The following is a 17,119-nucleotide window of genomic DNA, read 5'->3' as shown; positions in this document are numbered from 1 at the left end:
ATAAGCTTGCTATTATACAAATTAACAAATTAACAAACTTAATTAACAAAGTAAAGATCCAGCCAGGTGCCACTGCTCACACCTGTAATTTTAGGTATCCAGGAGGCAGAGGTCAGACAGATCATATTTCAAGGCCAACCCGGCTGAAAAGTTCTTGAGACCCATTGCCATCAATAGTTGGATGTGAAATTATGAGCCCATTATCTTAACTATGGGAGGCTGAGATCAAGAGGATTGTGGTTCCAAACTAGCCTGGGCCAAAAACTTTTCAAGACTCCATCAAGTAGATAAAATGCTTTGGTGTGGTGGTTGGTACTTGACACCTCTGTTATGGTTGTAGGTATAAATAAGATCATTGGGGACTAAAGCTGACATATGCAAAACCCAGGACCCTGTGTCAAAAGTAATCAGAGAAAAAGATCTGGAAATGTGGCTCAAGTGGGAGTTAGTTTCCTTGCAAACACAAATCCTTGAGTTCATTGCCCCAAATAAAATTAAAGATGCTGGGAGAAATAGGGTGTAAATAGGCAGTAACTGATAAGGAAGCAGTAGAAGAGTTGCATGATTGGTTCAAATGTTTATATTTGGGTTCAATAGCTGTTAGGTTTAGACACCAGCTTTTGGGTGTCCTCTCTGAACTGAATCCTTTCCCCATACCTAGCTTTTTTATTCTGTGCCACTCCTAGAGTCTCCTTTCAGTGGTTTCACATCACATGGACCTTGAAATGTGCTCTGATGGAGGTATAGTATAAGCTGTCTTTAGCCTCTAGCCATACTTACCTTCAGAATAGTGATCCCCAGGTTCTGAGAAGGTAAAAAGGTTCCTTACTCCCAAGTTTGGAGGTTCATGAGTTTTCTTATGCAGGGTGATTTGTTTTGTCTCCAACCACACATCCATTTAAAACATTAGCCCTCAGTTTGGTTTGGTCTGAATCAGAGCTCATTTCTAAAATGACCAGCTATTGATTTTTTTCCTTATTTAAGAAAAAAATCTGGAGAATAAGCAGGTGGTAATGTATGGAGTTTACTTCAAGTTCTGGTGATGGGTTCAGCTATTTACCTCTGGAGCTCCCTTCCAGTGGGCAAATGGACATTTTTTTTTTTGGTGGTCAGGGTTAGAGATTTATACCAAGCAGTAACTGCTGAATATAAATGTTAAGTTTTACTCTTTTATTTTTACATGACAGATGTTTGGCCATCCATTCATGTACCCACTACCCATCACACAAATCCTGTCACTCTTTTTTTATGCAAATACAAGGACTTGAACTTGGGGTCTCACACTATTGCTTGGCTTTGGGACTCATAACTAGCACTTTTACCAGTTGAGCCGTAGCTCCACTTTCTGCTTTTTTGCTGGTTAATTGGAGATGAGTCTCTTAGATTTGTCTGGCTTTGAACTGAGATACTTAGATCTCAGCCTCTTGAGTAACTAGGATTGCAGGCGTGAGCCACCAGTGCCTGGCTCACTCCCTCCTTTAAGAAAGGACTAAGCCAGGCACTGGCGGCTCACACCTGTAATCCTAGCTACTCAGGGAGTTGAACTCTAAGGATCCTAGTTCAAAGACAGCTCAGGCAGGCGAGTCTATGACATTCTTTTTTTTTTTTTTTTTGTATGTTTTTTATTGTAAAAATACTGTACAGAGGAGTTACAGTTACATTAGTAAGGTAATGAGTACGTTTCCTATTGAGCATTGTTGCCTCCTTTGTTTTTCCCCTACAATCCCTTCCCTCCCCCACATCCACAACTACTCCTTCCCCCTCTCACCAAAGTTGTAAAGTCTGTTTTCAACACAGTGTTTTGTACATCTCATTGTTGCAATGGGTCAACCTGTATCCCTACTTAAGCATTTTCTTTTTTTCCCTTCCCCTCCCCGAATTAGAGGAGTATAAATACAAGATGCAGGGCACCAACATCAAATACAGTGAAAACAGGGGTTATACCATGGGGAAGGAACATACAAAGAAACAAAAAAATCACATGGTACATTATAAATAGTTAGAAACAATAGCAAGAGTCTATGACATTCTTATCTCCCGTAAGCAAGCAAAAACTGCAAGTAGAGCTCAAGTAGAGTAGAGCTGTGGCTCAAGTGGTGTAGAGCGTTTACTTTGAGGAAAAAAGCTCAGGGCCGCACCCTGGGCCTGAGTTCAAGCCCCAGGACCAGTACCACAAAAGGAAAACTTAAGTCAGTCTTAGTCATTATCAGGCTTTCTGCTTAATCCAGAATGATGAGTGCATGACTAGCTTTTAAGAATGCAGCTTATTAAGAGTACATACAGATGATATTAAATAGTTCCTTTTTTTCTTTTTAAAGCAGGTAAGTTTGATAAGCAAATGAGAACTGATGTTTATTTTTGGGAATTGCTGCAGCTTGAAGGTATCTTCTATAGAGAATATGTGCATATTTTGGAAATGGCAATGTCTTTAGAACAAAGGAAAAATGGTAAATGAGAGACAGAGTTGTAAGAAGTCCTGGAATTTGTATTTAAAACCTAAGTGAGAATGACTTACAGGTGAATTTCAGGCATTTTAATTGGGGAAGGCCTTGTTGGCCATACTGTTATTGGTAATCAACAGTGACTAGAGATGAAAGTGATGATGGGTTGTTTCTGGGATTTTAGTATATTTACTTTTTAGTATACAATGATACAATGAAGATACTGTATTATTAAATATAATTCTTTTTGGTGTATTTCATGGTTAGGAACTAATTCAGAATGCTGAAGATGCTGGGGCCACAGAAGTTAAGTTTTTATATGATGAAACTCAGTATGGAACGGAGACCCTGTGGTCGAAAGATATGGCACAATATCAGGGTAAGAGTTGATCATTAGGAGCAACTTATTTTTTTTGCTAGTAGGTGATTATTGATGACTTACAATACATTGCTTATGTAACAACCTAATTGTCATTTTGGCATGCTTAATTTAGGTGTTTGTCTGCTTTTGGTGTGAAGGTTGGTATTTTTAGACAAAGAAAAATATCTGAACAAAATAACAAGCCTTTTACTTCACTCATTTAATATGTATTTGATATTATCACTAAGAAACGGACATCTTTATGTGACTAAAGATGGCTTGGAAGAGGTGGTAAGATACATGTTTTTGTTCTAGGCATCATTAAGATAGACTGAAGGAGAAGGAGGAGGAAGAGGAAAGAAAAGGAGAAGTGAGCCAATGAATTCTGGATAGCTGACTTACATTCTGTGTAGTGGAGTTGAAAAGAATCTTCCTAACTTGTTAGTGCAGCTCCAAAGTTTATGGTGATTGTGAATGACTGTAGATGGATAGACATTTACTGGGAGATGAAGGGTCACATCAGGTACACAAGAGTAGGAGATCTTACCCAGTATCACAATTCACTAAGGCTTTTGAGGGCATAGTTCAGACACAGGTGAAGGGAGCACACAGAGGTCTTTGTGTGTTGTGAGTTGGTATATACCTTGGCCTGGGTTTAGCAGGAATGATACATGCAGATCATTGCTTACACACAGAAAGCCACTTATTCATAAAACATGTCCATTTCTCTCTGGTAATTATGTAGCTTATGATATTCTTAAAGGATTGTGTCTCATAGTATAGGAATTCTAGACTTTGTAGTAAACAATCTTCTGAAGGTATCCAGTAGTTAAGTATTCTCTTCCTAGTAATCACTATGAGTATGTTTGCCCAGCATGTTATAAGGACACTGGGCTGGGCCATCTCTTTGTTGTGTATTACTTAGGTAAAAGGAAGAAATAGATCATATGTCTCTGCTGTTTCTTTTCTTCCCAGACAGACTTTGTTTCTCCTTTCATATCTTACTCTCAGAATCAGGAGTGCTCCCTTTGGATCAGGTTAGATGGTGGAATATTTTAATCTCAGTGAGAGTTCATGGAGAGAGGGATCCAATGAGACCTCAAGCTAATTGGAACAAAAGCAAAATATGTGGCTTCTCATCTAATTCCAGAGTGAATATGACTAGACTTGTACCTGGATTAAACATACTCAACGATGACTAGCTTTTCTCTGCTAGATGCAGAGATTGAACATACTTGGCTGTGTTTTGGTGGACTGGTCTTTGTCTGTCACTCTGACCCTGGACAGTCATGGTGGCTCAGTCAAGGCTGCTGGAGGGGATGCTTTTCATATCACTCTCCCTTTTAGGATTTGTACTAATGGTATAGGATGGTGTAGGATATGAACCAGCAGGGTTTTACTTATAATTTTTGTGTGAGCACTGAGGCTTGAACTAAGGGCCTGAGTAATATCCCTGAACTTTTGTGCTCAAGGATAGTGCTCTGTTGCTTGAGTTACATCTCCACTTACAGTTTTTTGGTGGTTAATTGGAGATAAGAATTTCAAGGACTTTCGTGCCCTGACTGGCTTTGAACCGTGATCCTCAGGACTTGGTCTTCTGAATAGCTAGGATTACAGTTTTAACTTGTCCAGAAACTCTCAGAGAGTGGGGTTGAAATACTTCTTTATTTGAAGTGGGATTGGTCTATGAGAAACATTTCCTTATTTGAATTTGTGAGACAAGAATTTTGTTATTTTGCCATGGGTATTGAAAGCTAACAGTCCAGCAGTCAAGGTTGCTTGCCAGCTTTCCTGAAGACAGTGGGAAGGAAGGTGGATGTTCCTTCTACGTATGGTTCATGGCATGTCCCCTGCTGGATTCCTCTTTCCTTTCCACAAGTCTTCAAGGCAAGATGAGCTCTTTGGAGATTCTGGCAAGTGTTCTCTCTCAGGCCGTGTTGGGTGCTGTGGGTCTTGCAGTCCTTCTTTCTGTGTCTTAGGTACTTTTTGTAGACATGGAATACACAGGGCCACCCTCTGCTTACTCAGTACCACTTTAAATTATCTGGGTAATAAGACATTTATTTTATACTTTCCTTATAATGTTATATAAAGTTACATATTCTATAGCACAAAACAGGTGCTGAGCCTCTTGGCTTGTACTGTTCTCTTGGATCCTTGGCATTCCCTGGTGGGTAGATAATGTTTTTATCCTTGTATAGATGAGGAGACAGCCTGTGACTATAGTTGGTAATGGTCAAACAAGTAGCATCCAGCCTTGCCTGTGTCTACTGTGTGCTTGTCTCTTGCACAGCAGCCTTTGCACTATGTCCAATGTCATCCCAGCACATACCATTGAGATGTGGTCATAGCATGTGTGTAAAACAGATCTAGCCCACAGCCCTGTGTGTGGCATGGCCTTAAAAGAGCTCAAGGAGAAGCTTTTGGTGTGCCTAGAAGTACTTCATAGTTCATTTGCATGGTGCTTACAAGGTCCATTTAGGCATATATGAAGATCTTTGTGCTTTGCTGGGTACATGTTATACTTACGTAGCCTGCCTTCCTTCCTTCCTTCCTTCCTTCCTTCCTTCCTTCCTTCCTTCCTTCCCTCCTTCCTTCCTTCCTTCCTTCCTTCCCTCCTTCCTTCCTTCCTTCCCTTCCCTCCTTCCTTCCTTCTTTCCTTCTTTCCTTCCCTTCCCTTCCCTTCCCTTCCCTTCCCTTCCCTCCCTCCCTCCCTCCCTCCCTCCCTCCCTCTTTCTTTCTTTCTTTCTTTCTTTCTTTCTTTCTTTCTTTCTTTCTTTCTTTCTTTCTTTCTTTCTTTCTTTCTTTCTTTCTTTCTTTCTTTTTCTCTCTTTCTATCTCTCTCCCTCCCTCCCTTTCTCTCTCTTTCTTTCTTTCTTTCTCTCTTTTTTTCTTCCTTCCTTCCTTTCTTTCTTTTTCCTTTCTTTCTTAGTTTCCTAAAGGAAAACATTGTTCCTCCTTAAAGAATGATGAAAAATAAGGTTGAATATGTCAAAGAGTGCTATAGCTTCTGAAGATAGTTCTCAAAATGGAGTTTCAAAACTACTTGTGCAGAATTATTAATACAGCTATTTGGAGACCAAGTGGTATAATTCTGGAGCATTTAAATATTTGTCATATTAATGACTTTAAATTATACAAGTAGTGCCTTGTATAGAAAGTAAAAACAATAAAAGCACAAATTAACAGTTATTAACATCACTATAAGATTATTTTTCACTTTATGAAATGTCAACGAGGTTTCTTTACATAGCAGGTTACCTTACTATGTTTTCACTTAACTGTGTTTACAAAAATTGATTGTTTATTATTATTATTATTATTATTTTGTGCCAGAACTGGGGCTTGAACTCAGGGTCTTGTGCTCTTGTTTGTCTTTTTGTTGAGACACTTGAGACACACCACAACTTCCCCAAAATGATTTAACTATGTTATCTGAAGCAGTTTTCACTAAGTGTGGTGCTGTGTGATAATAGCTTTGTTTTCCCCACATTTTTGGTATCTTAAGTTTCATGGTGCCCTTAATTTCTTCATGCTGGATTTCTGGTCATCAATAATGTATTTCTTTGGCTATTAATTTTTACCATAAATATGTTTTATGTTTATTGTGGAAACAACCGGAGTTATAATACCAAGTGTAGTCACTGCATACCCTTCTCTCCATTTCCCATCAGATAAGTGAGTTGGCATAGGAAAGCTTTTGTTCTTTGGAGCTGTGGAGTACTTCTTGCTAAAATGCTAACCTTGTACATTGTACCATCTGCTAACCTTGTACATTATATCATCTAGGGGCAGCACTGTATGTGTACAACAATGCAGTTTTCACTCCAGAGGACTGGCATGGCATCCAGGAGATAGCAAGAAGCAGGAAAAAGGACGACCCCTTGAAGGTTGGAAGATTTGGAATTGGGTTTAATTCTGTCTACCACATAACAGGTGGAGTATTTGCCTTTTCAGTTTTTGATAATGGAAAATATTTTTGCCAATATTCTATCTTTGGTTTGGCTAACCTCAGAGATGAGACTGTTTTAAAGGAATCTTTCCCATATTCTTCTGACAGTGGCACTAAGTGCTCAGTGAAATACCAGTGTCTAGAAATCTCTAAAATTACTGTGGTAACCATATCCGAGTATTACTTTATTATGTTAAACTAAAAGTTATGGTTACTGTGAACTAGTGCAATCAATGTAAGATATTTTTGTTTTATATGTTTACATATGTAGCTTTTGAAATACACAAACTTGTTACTATGAGAAATTGTAAATCTTCCTGAGTCAAACTGCATTTTACAGGTTTTTTTGGACATATTTATAAATATCAGACAATTAAAGAGAAAAGTGTATTAAAATGATTTTTGAAGTGGTCCTGGGATCTACATTTTCCTTAAACATTTTACTCTTGTTAGACTTTTGAGTATTTTATAGATTACATTGAAATAATGTTTTGAGTCTAGAAAGAACACCAGATTTCTAGTTTATAGATAACATAGGAAATACTTGAAGCTCTTGGTGTAGGTATCTCTCAGGGTACATGGTTATTCTTAGCACACAACCTCTTAGCACTTACTACAGATGAACCATAGAAATTCTTTTTGAAATTAGTTGTTTTTATGGTATTTTTAAACTGTATAGCAGGAGGAGGAGAGAGTGAGTAGGCAGGGAAGGTGATGACATCATCTAGGAAGGAAGACTAATTTTTCCAAACTAGGATATGTTTGAGGGTAAGAAAGGGTGTCATCTCCCTTGGCTTAAATAGGATTTCCCTGGTGAGTGGGAAGCAGGGTCATCCTAACTATAGCTGAATTTAGTAAGCTTATTACATTTACATTGATATTGACATAGTAAGTAATATTTGTGTTATATTTTAATTGTATTAACTAGAAATCGTATATTAAAGTATAGCTAAACATCTGTATTGGTCTATTTGCAAGTTAGCCCTCAGGTCTGCAACATATGGCTTTTAAATGTAAGAAGGCACAGGTGTGAATTGTACATGTGTGGAGAGTGTTATGCAGAAGTGACCTTGATGTTAAAACTGGGCTCTTGCCCCACATCTGCATCTCACTCTGGACTTGCTCCCAACTTGTCAGTTGGTACATGTGTGTGAAGCATCAGCTGGAGATCTTCTGTAACTGAAAGATTTGAAAAGCTCATAGGTCATGCTTTTATAGTTCAGGACTTTCCCTGACTTGCTTTTAGTCATGTCATAGGAATAGGCACCAGTGTACCCTAGACTTCACTGCTGATGGCTTTGGCCAGGGGGCTGGTGGACACATGATTGCTCAGGAGTTCTTGATGCTGACAGTGGAATCTGCAGTTGACCATCACCAATAAGAAGAGTTGATTTTACTGGGGTTACATCTCATGTGAGGATTTGGAGTTAAAGTGTTTATTTCAGGAACACATATTAGCATTATCCCAAGGAAGTCCTCTCAGAGGTGTACCAAGCACTTGGAAGTGTGTACTGAATGAATATTACCCTGTCTTGTGTGGGAAACAAGTGAAGCATCTGGTATCAACTCTAGGCCAAAACTGTATATCTTTAAGTCTGATAATGGGGCTCATTGTGGTGAGATTGGCACAGTGAGGGTAGTGCTTTGAGCTCATTAACCTGCGCTTACTAACCTGCAATATGGTAGATGACCACCTGCATTGCCTTTCTCTTTTCATGGTGTTTAATTTGGAGCATAAGGTGCAACTTTCTTCCGTTTCATTGGGTTCATGTGGTTGGAGGGGCTGAGTATAAATATCCAGATTCTCCTTCCATTTTCCGCTTCATGGGTATTTGAAGATACATCCTAGGTTTTCACAGTAATCATGGATGTTTCTGTGTCTGGCACTTACAGGATAGAATTAAAGCGTCATTATTTCTCATGTCCGGAGCCTGAATGATGTTTGTTTTTGAGTTGTTTTATGACTCATACTTGTTTCATAGGTGATATTTTGATGGTTATAATGTCATATATCTGTGATTCCAATGTGTGTTCTGTTTCTGAGTTGATGGTGACTTTCTCTTTGCAGATGTCCCTTGCATCTTCAGTGGTGACCAGATTGGGATGTTAGACCCTCATCAAACACTTTTTGGCCCACACGAATCTGGCCAGTGTTGGAATCTGAAAGATGACAGCAAAGAAATTAGTGCACTTTCAGACCAATTTGCCCCCTTCATTGGTATTTTTGGAAGCACCAAGGAAACGTTCATAAATGGCACTTTTCCAGGAACATTTTTCCGCTTCCCTCTTCGCTTGCAACCTTCTCAACTGAGTAACAATCTTTACAATAAACAGAAGGTTCTCGAGCTCTTTGAATCTTTCCGGGCAGATGCAGACACTGTGCTGCTTTTCTTAAAGAGTGTACAAGAAGTCTCTTTACATGTCCGAGAGGCAGATGGGACAGAGAAACTGATATTTAGAGTGACTGCAAGTGAGAATAAGGGCATGAAACTTGAACGGCCAAATTCCATCAAGATTCTGGAAACTGCTATAAGTAATTACTGTAAAAAGATCCCAAGCAATAGCATTACCTGTGTGACATATCATATAAACATTGTTTTAGAGGATGAGAGTACAAAGGATGCTCAGAAGACATCTTGGTTGGTATGTAACAGTGTGGGTGGGCGGGGGATCAGTGGTCAGCTGGACACTCTAGCTGATGAACTGAAGTTTGTCCCCATCATAGGAATAGCCATGTGTTTATCAGGCCACGAAGAAGAAAGAGGAGCAGTAGCTGATTTCTCAGGAAAAGCATTTTGTTTTCTTCCTTTACCTCCTGGCGAAGAGAGCAGAACGGGACTCCCAGTTCACATCAGTGGCTTCTTTGGCTTGACTGACAACCGTCGGAGCATCAAGTGGAGAGAGCTGGACCAGTGGAGAGACCCTGCTGCTTTCTGGAATGAACTTCTGGTCGTGAATGTTGTCCCCAAAGCTTATGCCACTCTGATCTTAGATTCCATAAAACGCCTACAGGCAGAAAAAAGTACTGACTTCCCTTTGTCAGTTGATGTCATCTACAAGCTTTGGCCTGAGGCCAGCAAAGTCAAAGTGCACTGGCAGCCAGTGTTGGGGCCCCTGTTCAGTGAGCTGTTCCAGAATGCTGTGATTTACTCAGTTAGCAATGATTGGGTCAAGTTGGAGCAGGTGTGCTTCACAGAACTTGATGAGAGCTTGGCATATACAAAATCTGTACTCAACTACCTCCAGAGTTCAGGGAAGCAGATTGCCAAGGTACCAGTGAATCTGGCTACTGCTGTGGAGCTCAGTGCTGCTGCCTCCTCCAGCGGGACACCTGTGAGGAAGGTGACGCCTGCGTGGGTGCGACAGGTGCTGAGGAAGTGTGTGCACTTGGGCAGTGCTGAAGAAAAGCTCCACCTTCTAGAATTTGTGCTTTCTGACCAAGCCTACAGTGAGCTGCTTGGGCTGGAACTGCTCCCTTTACAAAATGGAAATTTTGTCCCCTTCTCCTCATCTGTATCAGATCAAGATGTTATTTATATTACCTCACAAGAATATCCAAGGTAGAGATCACACTTCTAAAATGTTGGCTTGCTAGTCGGGGCCCCCTGGCCTGCCCATAGCTTTCCTTTACTGCACAATTAACCACTTATCTGTCTTGATTTTATGGCTAGAAGACTTTGATGAAATACTTCATTAGGATATTAAAGCATGTATTTTGTATTTTTGTTGTTGTTGGGTATTGGTGGTGGTCGTGGGGCTTGAACTCTGGGCCCTGGCTCTGTCCCTGAGCTCTTCAGCTCAAGGCTAGTGTTCTACCACTTGAACACTAGCGCCACTTCCAGTTTTCTAGTGGTTTTTTGGAAGTAAGAGTCTCACGGACTTTCCTGTCTGGGCTGGCTTTGAACTCTGATCCTCAGATCTCAGCCTCCCGAGTAGCTAGGATTATAGCTCATTTTGTATTTTTAAAGGCAAAAGCGTTCCATCATTTGTCAGGTAACATTTTCTAAGATCATGGTGGCATATGTTTGTGGTCTCAGAGACTCAGATGGCTGAGGCAAGAGAATCAGTTGAGTCTGGGAGTCCCTGGTCATTCTGGGAAATAAAATAAGAGAATTATCTGGGTAGTTATTTTTCTTGGAAATTTCAGTAGCAGCACTGAAAGTAATGAATATAGAATGCTAATAGCTGTCTACAATTAGTAATGATTTATTTTGATAAGACAAAATTGTATATTAAATAGCTTTTTGAGATGGAGCCTCTTTGGTTCCCTGTGAAACCCAGGCTGACTCTGAACTTTCAGTCCTTTTGCCTTAACTTCCCAAGTGCCAGGATTACAGGTGCTATCACCATGCCTAGATTGATTAAGTAATTCTTTATAGCTAAGAGTGTGCATTGACATTTCAGGAAGTGAAATTAATGGTATCCTAAGGTATTTAGAATATTTCTGAATTTATATGGAACAGCAAAGGCAAGAAATACTTGGTCAAAAAGTATTATAGTTTGATTTGATGTCTACACTAAATTTTTATAAAATGGTAAGTTTAGCTGGTTTGAAATTACATAGTAAACTTTTTCTCACCTTCTAGGTCCCTTTTTCCAGGTCTTGAAGGAAGACTTATTTTGGATAACTTGAAGCCTCACCTTCTAGCTGCTTTAAAGGAAGCTGCCCAAACTCGAGGTATTTTGGTCTTTCAGTATTTTTTTTAAGGTGAACTCTTTACAAGTATGTAAATAAGTTTTGTAAGACTACATTTGAGAATTAATTTTATAATTGTAAGTCATTAACTTCATATTTTCAGAACCCTGGAATTGCAATAATTTTAGGATTTTTCATGTACCCTTCTTCGAGCATCTAAAAAGTCTGGAAGTGATGTACTTAAGGATGTCTAGTGAGACACTTACAGAACTCTCATTTTCATATGTAAACTGCCTTGCATTGTTTCCAGTGCTTCCTTGTTTTTCACCATTTGAACCTCTAGTCCTCAGACCTTGCAGCCTGGGTGGTAATGAGGACAGCCCTAGCTGTTACGTATCACAGAGCAGTAGAGAAAGATTAAGTTCCTGATGCTCAGTGGCGTACCTGGAAATCAGGTCTTTTCCTGATGCTCAGTGGCGTACCTGGAAATCAGGTCTTTTCCTGATGCTCAGTGGCGTACCTGGAAATCAGGTCCTCCTGATGCCCTCAACACTTCTCCTGTGTGACTTTGTGGTAGTTAAGTCAGGTAGTTATGACAGGATCCCCTTTCAAGAGACATGGACTGACAAAGTAGACCCCAGCACAGCATCAAGAGGAATCTTAGGAATGCCCTGGATTTCTATAATGAGCTATTTTTAGGAAAAGAGTAACTTGAGGGCAAACATCTGCAGGACTACTTTAATAAACTACATTACACCTTTAGCAAGCACCCTTTCCTCATAAAACTGTTGTCCGGACTTTTTCTACGTAAGATGTTAGCCTGAAAATTGTGGATTTATTCCACTGGTGACCATTGCAAAGCATTTTTTTTGTGATGTGTCTTGTTTAGCATGTGCTCTTTTGTTTTCAAAGACAACTTGGAAGTAACTGTACATCTCTAGTCACTAAAATATACATGAAAGGATTTGGGATGTGGCAGGCAGGTGAGATTGGAGTTAAAGTGAGATTAAAAGAAAATGAGTTAATAAATGGCTTCCGATCACAAAGATCTGTGATTGAAATAGTCAACACATTTAATTGTGAGCTGTCACCTTCATGCTAGTTTTTCTTTGAGTCTCAGCATGGGTTCCTGTGACCCTGCTGTTCTTTACTGCAGTATTTCAGAGCTTTCCTGTCTTCCCTCTTCCTTCTCTCCTTTTCTTTCTCTTTGACAATGTGTGAAATACAACGTGGCGTGCATCATGGATATAGGCTTAGGTGAAACTGTGCAAACCGAAAATCCACATGTAGCCTAGAGCAGGAAGCAGAAAGCCATCAGCCCCAGGGCTCTTTTGTCATTCCCACCACTGAAGGAACTGTGGCTTGTGGCCCTAGCTTTGATAGAGATGAACCTCACTAGTGGTTGTCCCAGAAAGGACCCATGCAGTGTATACTTTAATTTCCCCCTCCAAGAATAAGATTGATCAGATCTTCACATGTAGCAGCAGGCACTCTTTAGTGAGATTGTTGTGCCCTACAGAATGGGTTAACTTTTGAGGCTTTCTTTTTTTTTTTTTCTGGGTCCGGTCATGGGGCCTGAACTCTGGGCCTGGGCGCTGTCCCTCAGTTCTTCAGCTCAAGGCTAGCACTCTACCACTTGAGCTACAGCGCCACTTTCAGCTTTTGTCTTTTTGCTTATGTGGTGCTGAGGAATCGAACCCAAGGCCTCATGCATGCAAGGCAAGCGCTCTACCACTGAGCCACCTTCCCAGCCCATGGGTTAACTTTTGAAGGGAGTATTTTTTTTTTTTTTTTGTCAGTTATGGATGTTTAAACTCTGGGACTGGGCACTTTCCTTGAACTCTTCAGCTCAAGGTGAGCAAGCATTCTACCACTTGAGCCACAGTGCCACTTCCAGTTTTCTGGTGGTTAATTGGAGATAAGAGTCTCATGGACTTTTCTGCCTGGGCTGGTTTTCAACCGTGATCCTCAGATCTCAGCCTTCTGAGTAGCTAGGATTACAGTGCTCGGCTGAAGGGAGTATTTTTTTGTTGGTGGCAAATCACTTCTGAGGTGGACATGGGTTGGCCAGTAGGTCAGCTGCTAGTTTAGACTAGATGGTATTTCCATGGGTGTGAGCAACTGTTCTCCCCTAATAGCTTCCCTGATGGGGAAGTACTGTTTCCGTGGCTTTGCTTCTGTGGTAGGCAGGCACACACAGCTTTGTGACTGTGGTGCTTTCCTGGTCTGACCTTGTACATAATGCCTGCTTCACTAGAGCTGCTCAGTAATTTTGTACCTGAAGGAATAGTTTTTTCTTGTACATAGTATTTCTTTTGCTTAGAGTACTCTTTTCATCCTCCACTTTGCACAGCTAATGTGTGTGTACATGTGAGAGTGTATTCATGTATGAGTGTGTGTGTGTGAGTATGCACTTGTATATATATATGTATTATAATTTTTATCCATTCAATTGGTAGACACAAATTGTTTTAGTTTCTTGGCTACTATTATTAGTGCTGCAGTGATCTCTGACATACTAGTTTCATTTCTTTTGGATCATTTGTCCAGGAATGGAATTGCTAGATTCTGTCAGTTCTGCTTTTAATTTTTTTAGAAATCTCCCTACTGGTTTCTATACTGACTTCCAGTTTCCAGTTTGCATTACTGACACTAGTATATTAGAGTCTCATGGACTTTCCTGTGTGGGAAAGCTTTGAACCTTGATCCTCAGATCTCAGCCTTGTAAGTAGCTAGGATTACAGGTGTGAGTCACTGCCATCTGGCAAATTCCCTTTTTTTTATACATCTCACCAATCTTTCTGTGTTTCATTCCTACTGGGGTAGGTTGAAATCTCACTATAGATTTGACTTGCATTTTCCTGATGATTACTGGTGTTAAGCATTTTTTTCATGTGTCAAATAGCAATTTGTCTTTCAAGAAGTATATATTTTGTATCTTTTGACCATTTTTAATCAGGTTATTATTTTTGAGAAAAATGTATACAAATTGTTGGAGGGTTGTCTACTACATGCTTATTAAATCCATTTGGTCTGGGGGTACAGTTTAACGCTGCTGGGTTTTTTGTTGATTTTCTGTCTGCAAGGTCTGTCCTCAAAAGTGGGACATTAATGGCCTCTATTATTATTGTGCTGTGGTCTGCATCTCCTTTGAGGTCTCTTAATATTTGCTTTGTTTATTTGACTGCTTCTATATAGATCACATATATGATATATCTATATCTGTATACATCTTTAGTGGCACTGAAGTTTCAGCTCAGGCCTTGTACTTGTTAGTTAAGAACCACTTCAGTTATCCTCCCACCTTTTGTGCCTCTTATTTTTCAGATAGGATCTCAAGTTTTTGCCTGGGGCTGGCCTTACCTCATTCCTCCTACCTGTGCTCCCCCTGTAGCTAGTACCACATGTACCACATGCCCAACTTGTTTGTTGAGATGATAGAGGTAGATTTCACTAACACTTTTCCCCAGGCTGGCCTTGAACTTTGATCTTCCCAATATATACTTTCCCAAAAAGCTGGGATTATAGGCATGTGCTACCAAACCTGGCATATACTTAGGTTATTTCTATTTTCTGAATTTAATCCTTTGGAATTACATAATAAACCTTCCTTGCTTGCTTTTTACTGGTTTTGATTTAGGGTCTATTTTACTTGATCTCAGTATGGCTCTTCCTGCTTTGTTTTGAATTCCATTTGTATTAAATATCTTATTTTATCCCTTTATCAGCTTATTCTATCCCTTTACTATCAGTCTGACTAATGAGTTTCTTATAAGCAACATATAGGTGAGTCTTTTTTAAAAAATATATTCAGCTGGGTGCTGGTGGCTCACGGCCTATAATCCAAGCTACTTAGGAGGTTGAAATATGAGGATTGCAGTTCGAAGCCAGCCCAGATAGGAAAGTCCATGAGGCTCTTATCTCTAGTAAATGACTCAGAAAAAGCTGCAAAGTGGCACTGTGGCTTAAGAGGTATAACAATAGATAGCCTTGAGCAAAAAGAAGTTCAGGGACAGCACACAGGCCCTGACTTCAATCCATAGGACACACACACACAAAATATCTGTATCTGTATACATATATATACACAAACATATATGTATACATACATATATACACACATATATGTATATATACATATATATGAGAATTTCATCATTTATATTTGAAGTACTTGTTGGAAGATAAGGTCTTAATAAATTTTCTAGTTTGTTGTAGTTTGTTCCTTTCTTTCTCTCCTACAGCCTTCCTTTGTCTTAAATGAAATACTCTACTAGTATTCTTTTTTTTTGCCAGTTGTGGGGACTGAACTCTGGGCCTGGGCGCTGTCCCTCAGCTCTTCAGCTCAAGGCCAGTGCTCTACCACTTGAGCCACAGTGCCACTTCCAGGTTTTTTTTCTGCTTATGTGGTGCTGAGGAACCAAACCCAGGGCCTCATGCATACAAGGCAAGCACTGAGCCACCTTCTCAGCCTCTCCACTAGTATTCTTGATTTTCTATTTTCTTTCTTTGTTTTTTTTCTAGTATACTTCTGTGCTTTGTGGTTATCATGAAATTTACAAAAAAATGTTCAGAAGTGATGGCAACAAAAGAGAATAGCTAGCAAAAGACATCAAAAGAGAGGAAATATACTGATTTTAAATATCTATATTTACATTTCATTTTCCCCAACATTTTGAATTTTTGATGTCTCCTTTTATGATATTGTTTCTATCTTAGTATTAATATAGCTATTCATATTTTTGTTTTGTGTTTTAGTCACCATATTAAAGTCATGAGTGGCTTACATACCAAGTTTACAAAGTGACAGTGATTACAATAAATCTGATTGTGTGTAGTTGCTCTTACCATTGAGTTACGTACCCTTTTGATATTTTCTTCTTATTCATATCTTTCTGCAATTTTAAATTGCTCTATTTATCATTTCTTGCAAGATAGGTTGGTGAAGGTATATCATATCCTCTCAGTTCTTATTTCTTTGCCTAGGAATCAATGTCTGTCTTATTCATGAAGGGTAGCTATGCTGGGCACTGTAGATGGTCAGTTTTGCTAATCAGTACTGTGAAAAATCTCATGTCCTGGCCTGGAAGGTTTCTGCTGAGAAGCCTGTTGATAAATAAGTCAGACTGTTAAATGTTTCTCTTCTCTTGCTGTCTTGAGAACTTTTCTTTTATTGTTCACCTTTGGGAGTGTCCTTGATTGAATTGAATCTGCTGGTGACCTTTGATCTTTCTATAACTGGAACCTTGTATCTTTCTCTAGGTTTGGGAAGTTTTCTGTTACTGTCTTTTTGAATAAGCTTTCTGTCCCTTTGAAATTCTCAAGATCGTTTTGAACGCCCATAACTTGAACATCGGCTTTTAAATGTTTTACCAAAGTTCCCATAGATTTTTATTCATTCTTGATTCTCCTTAATTTTTTTCTTCTCTAGTTATGTATTTTCAGATTGTCTGTCTTTGTGTTTACTTTTTCTGTTTGTTCAATTCTGCTATTGATTCTTTTAATAATTTTTTTTTTTTACCAGTTGTGGGGCCTGAACTCTGGGCCTGGGTGCTATCCCTAAGCTGTTCAGCTCAAGGCTAGCGCTCTACCACTTGAGTCACAGTGCCACTTCTGGCTTTTTCTGCTTATGTGGTGCTGAGGAACTGAACCCAGGGCCTCATGCATACAAGGCAAGTACTCTACCACTGAGCCACCTTCACAGCCCATCCTTCAGTAATGTTTTAAAT

At 39.5% G+C, this 17,119-nt stretch overlaps 1 protein-coding gene across 1 annotated transcript in view; it reads left to right on the top strand.

Annotated features, from left to right (window-relative positions):
- Sacs (sacsin molecular chaperone) overlaps positions 1-17,119 on the top strand; it is a 50,098-nt gene that overhangs the window by 12,218 nt on the left and 20,761 nt on the right. The window contains exons 5-8 of the mRNA XM_042685596.1: positions 2,709-2,820; positions 6,592-6,738; positions 8,823-10,314; positions 11,341-11,432. Of these exons, the coding sequence (XP_042541530.1) occupies positions 2,709-2,820; positions 6,592-6,738; positions 8,823-10,314; positions 11,341-11,432 (1,843 nt within the window). The remainder of the gene's footprint in view (positions 1-2,708; positions 2,821-6,591; positions 6,739-8,822; positions 10,315-11,340; positions 11,433-17,119) is intronic.

The sequence above is a fragment of the Dipodomys spectabilis genome, unplaced genomic scaffold (assembly GCF_019054845.1).
Source record: "Dipodomys spectabilis isolate Male_0828 unplaced genomic scaffold, ASM1905484v1 ptg000095l, whole genome shotgun sequence".
In the NCBI taxonomy this organism is placed as follows: Eukaryota; Metazoa; Chordata; class Mammalia; order Rodentia; family Heteromyidae; genus Dipodomys; species Dipodomys spectabilis.
This window is presented reverse-complemented; position numbering and strand designations above follow the sequence as displayed.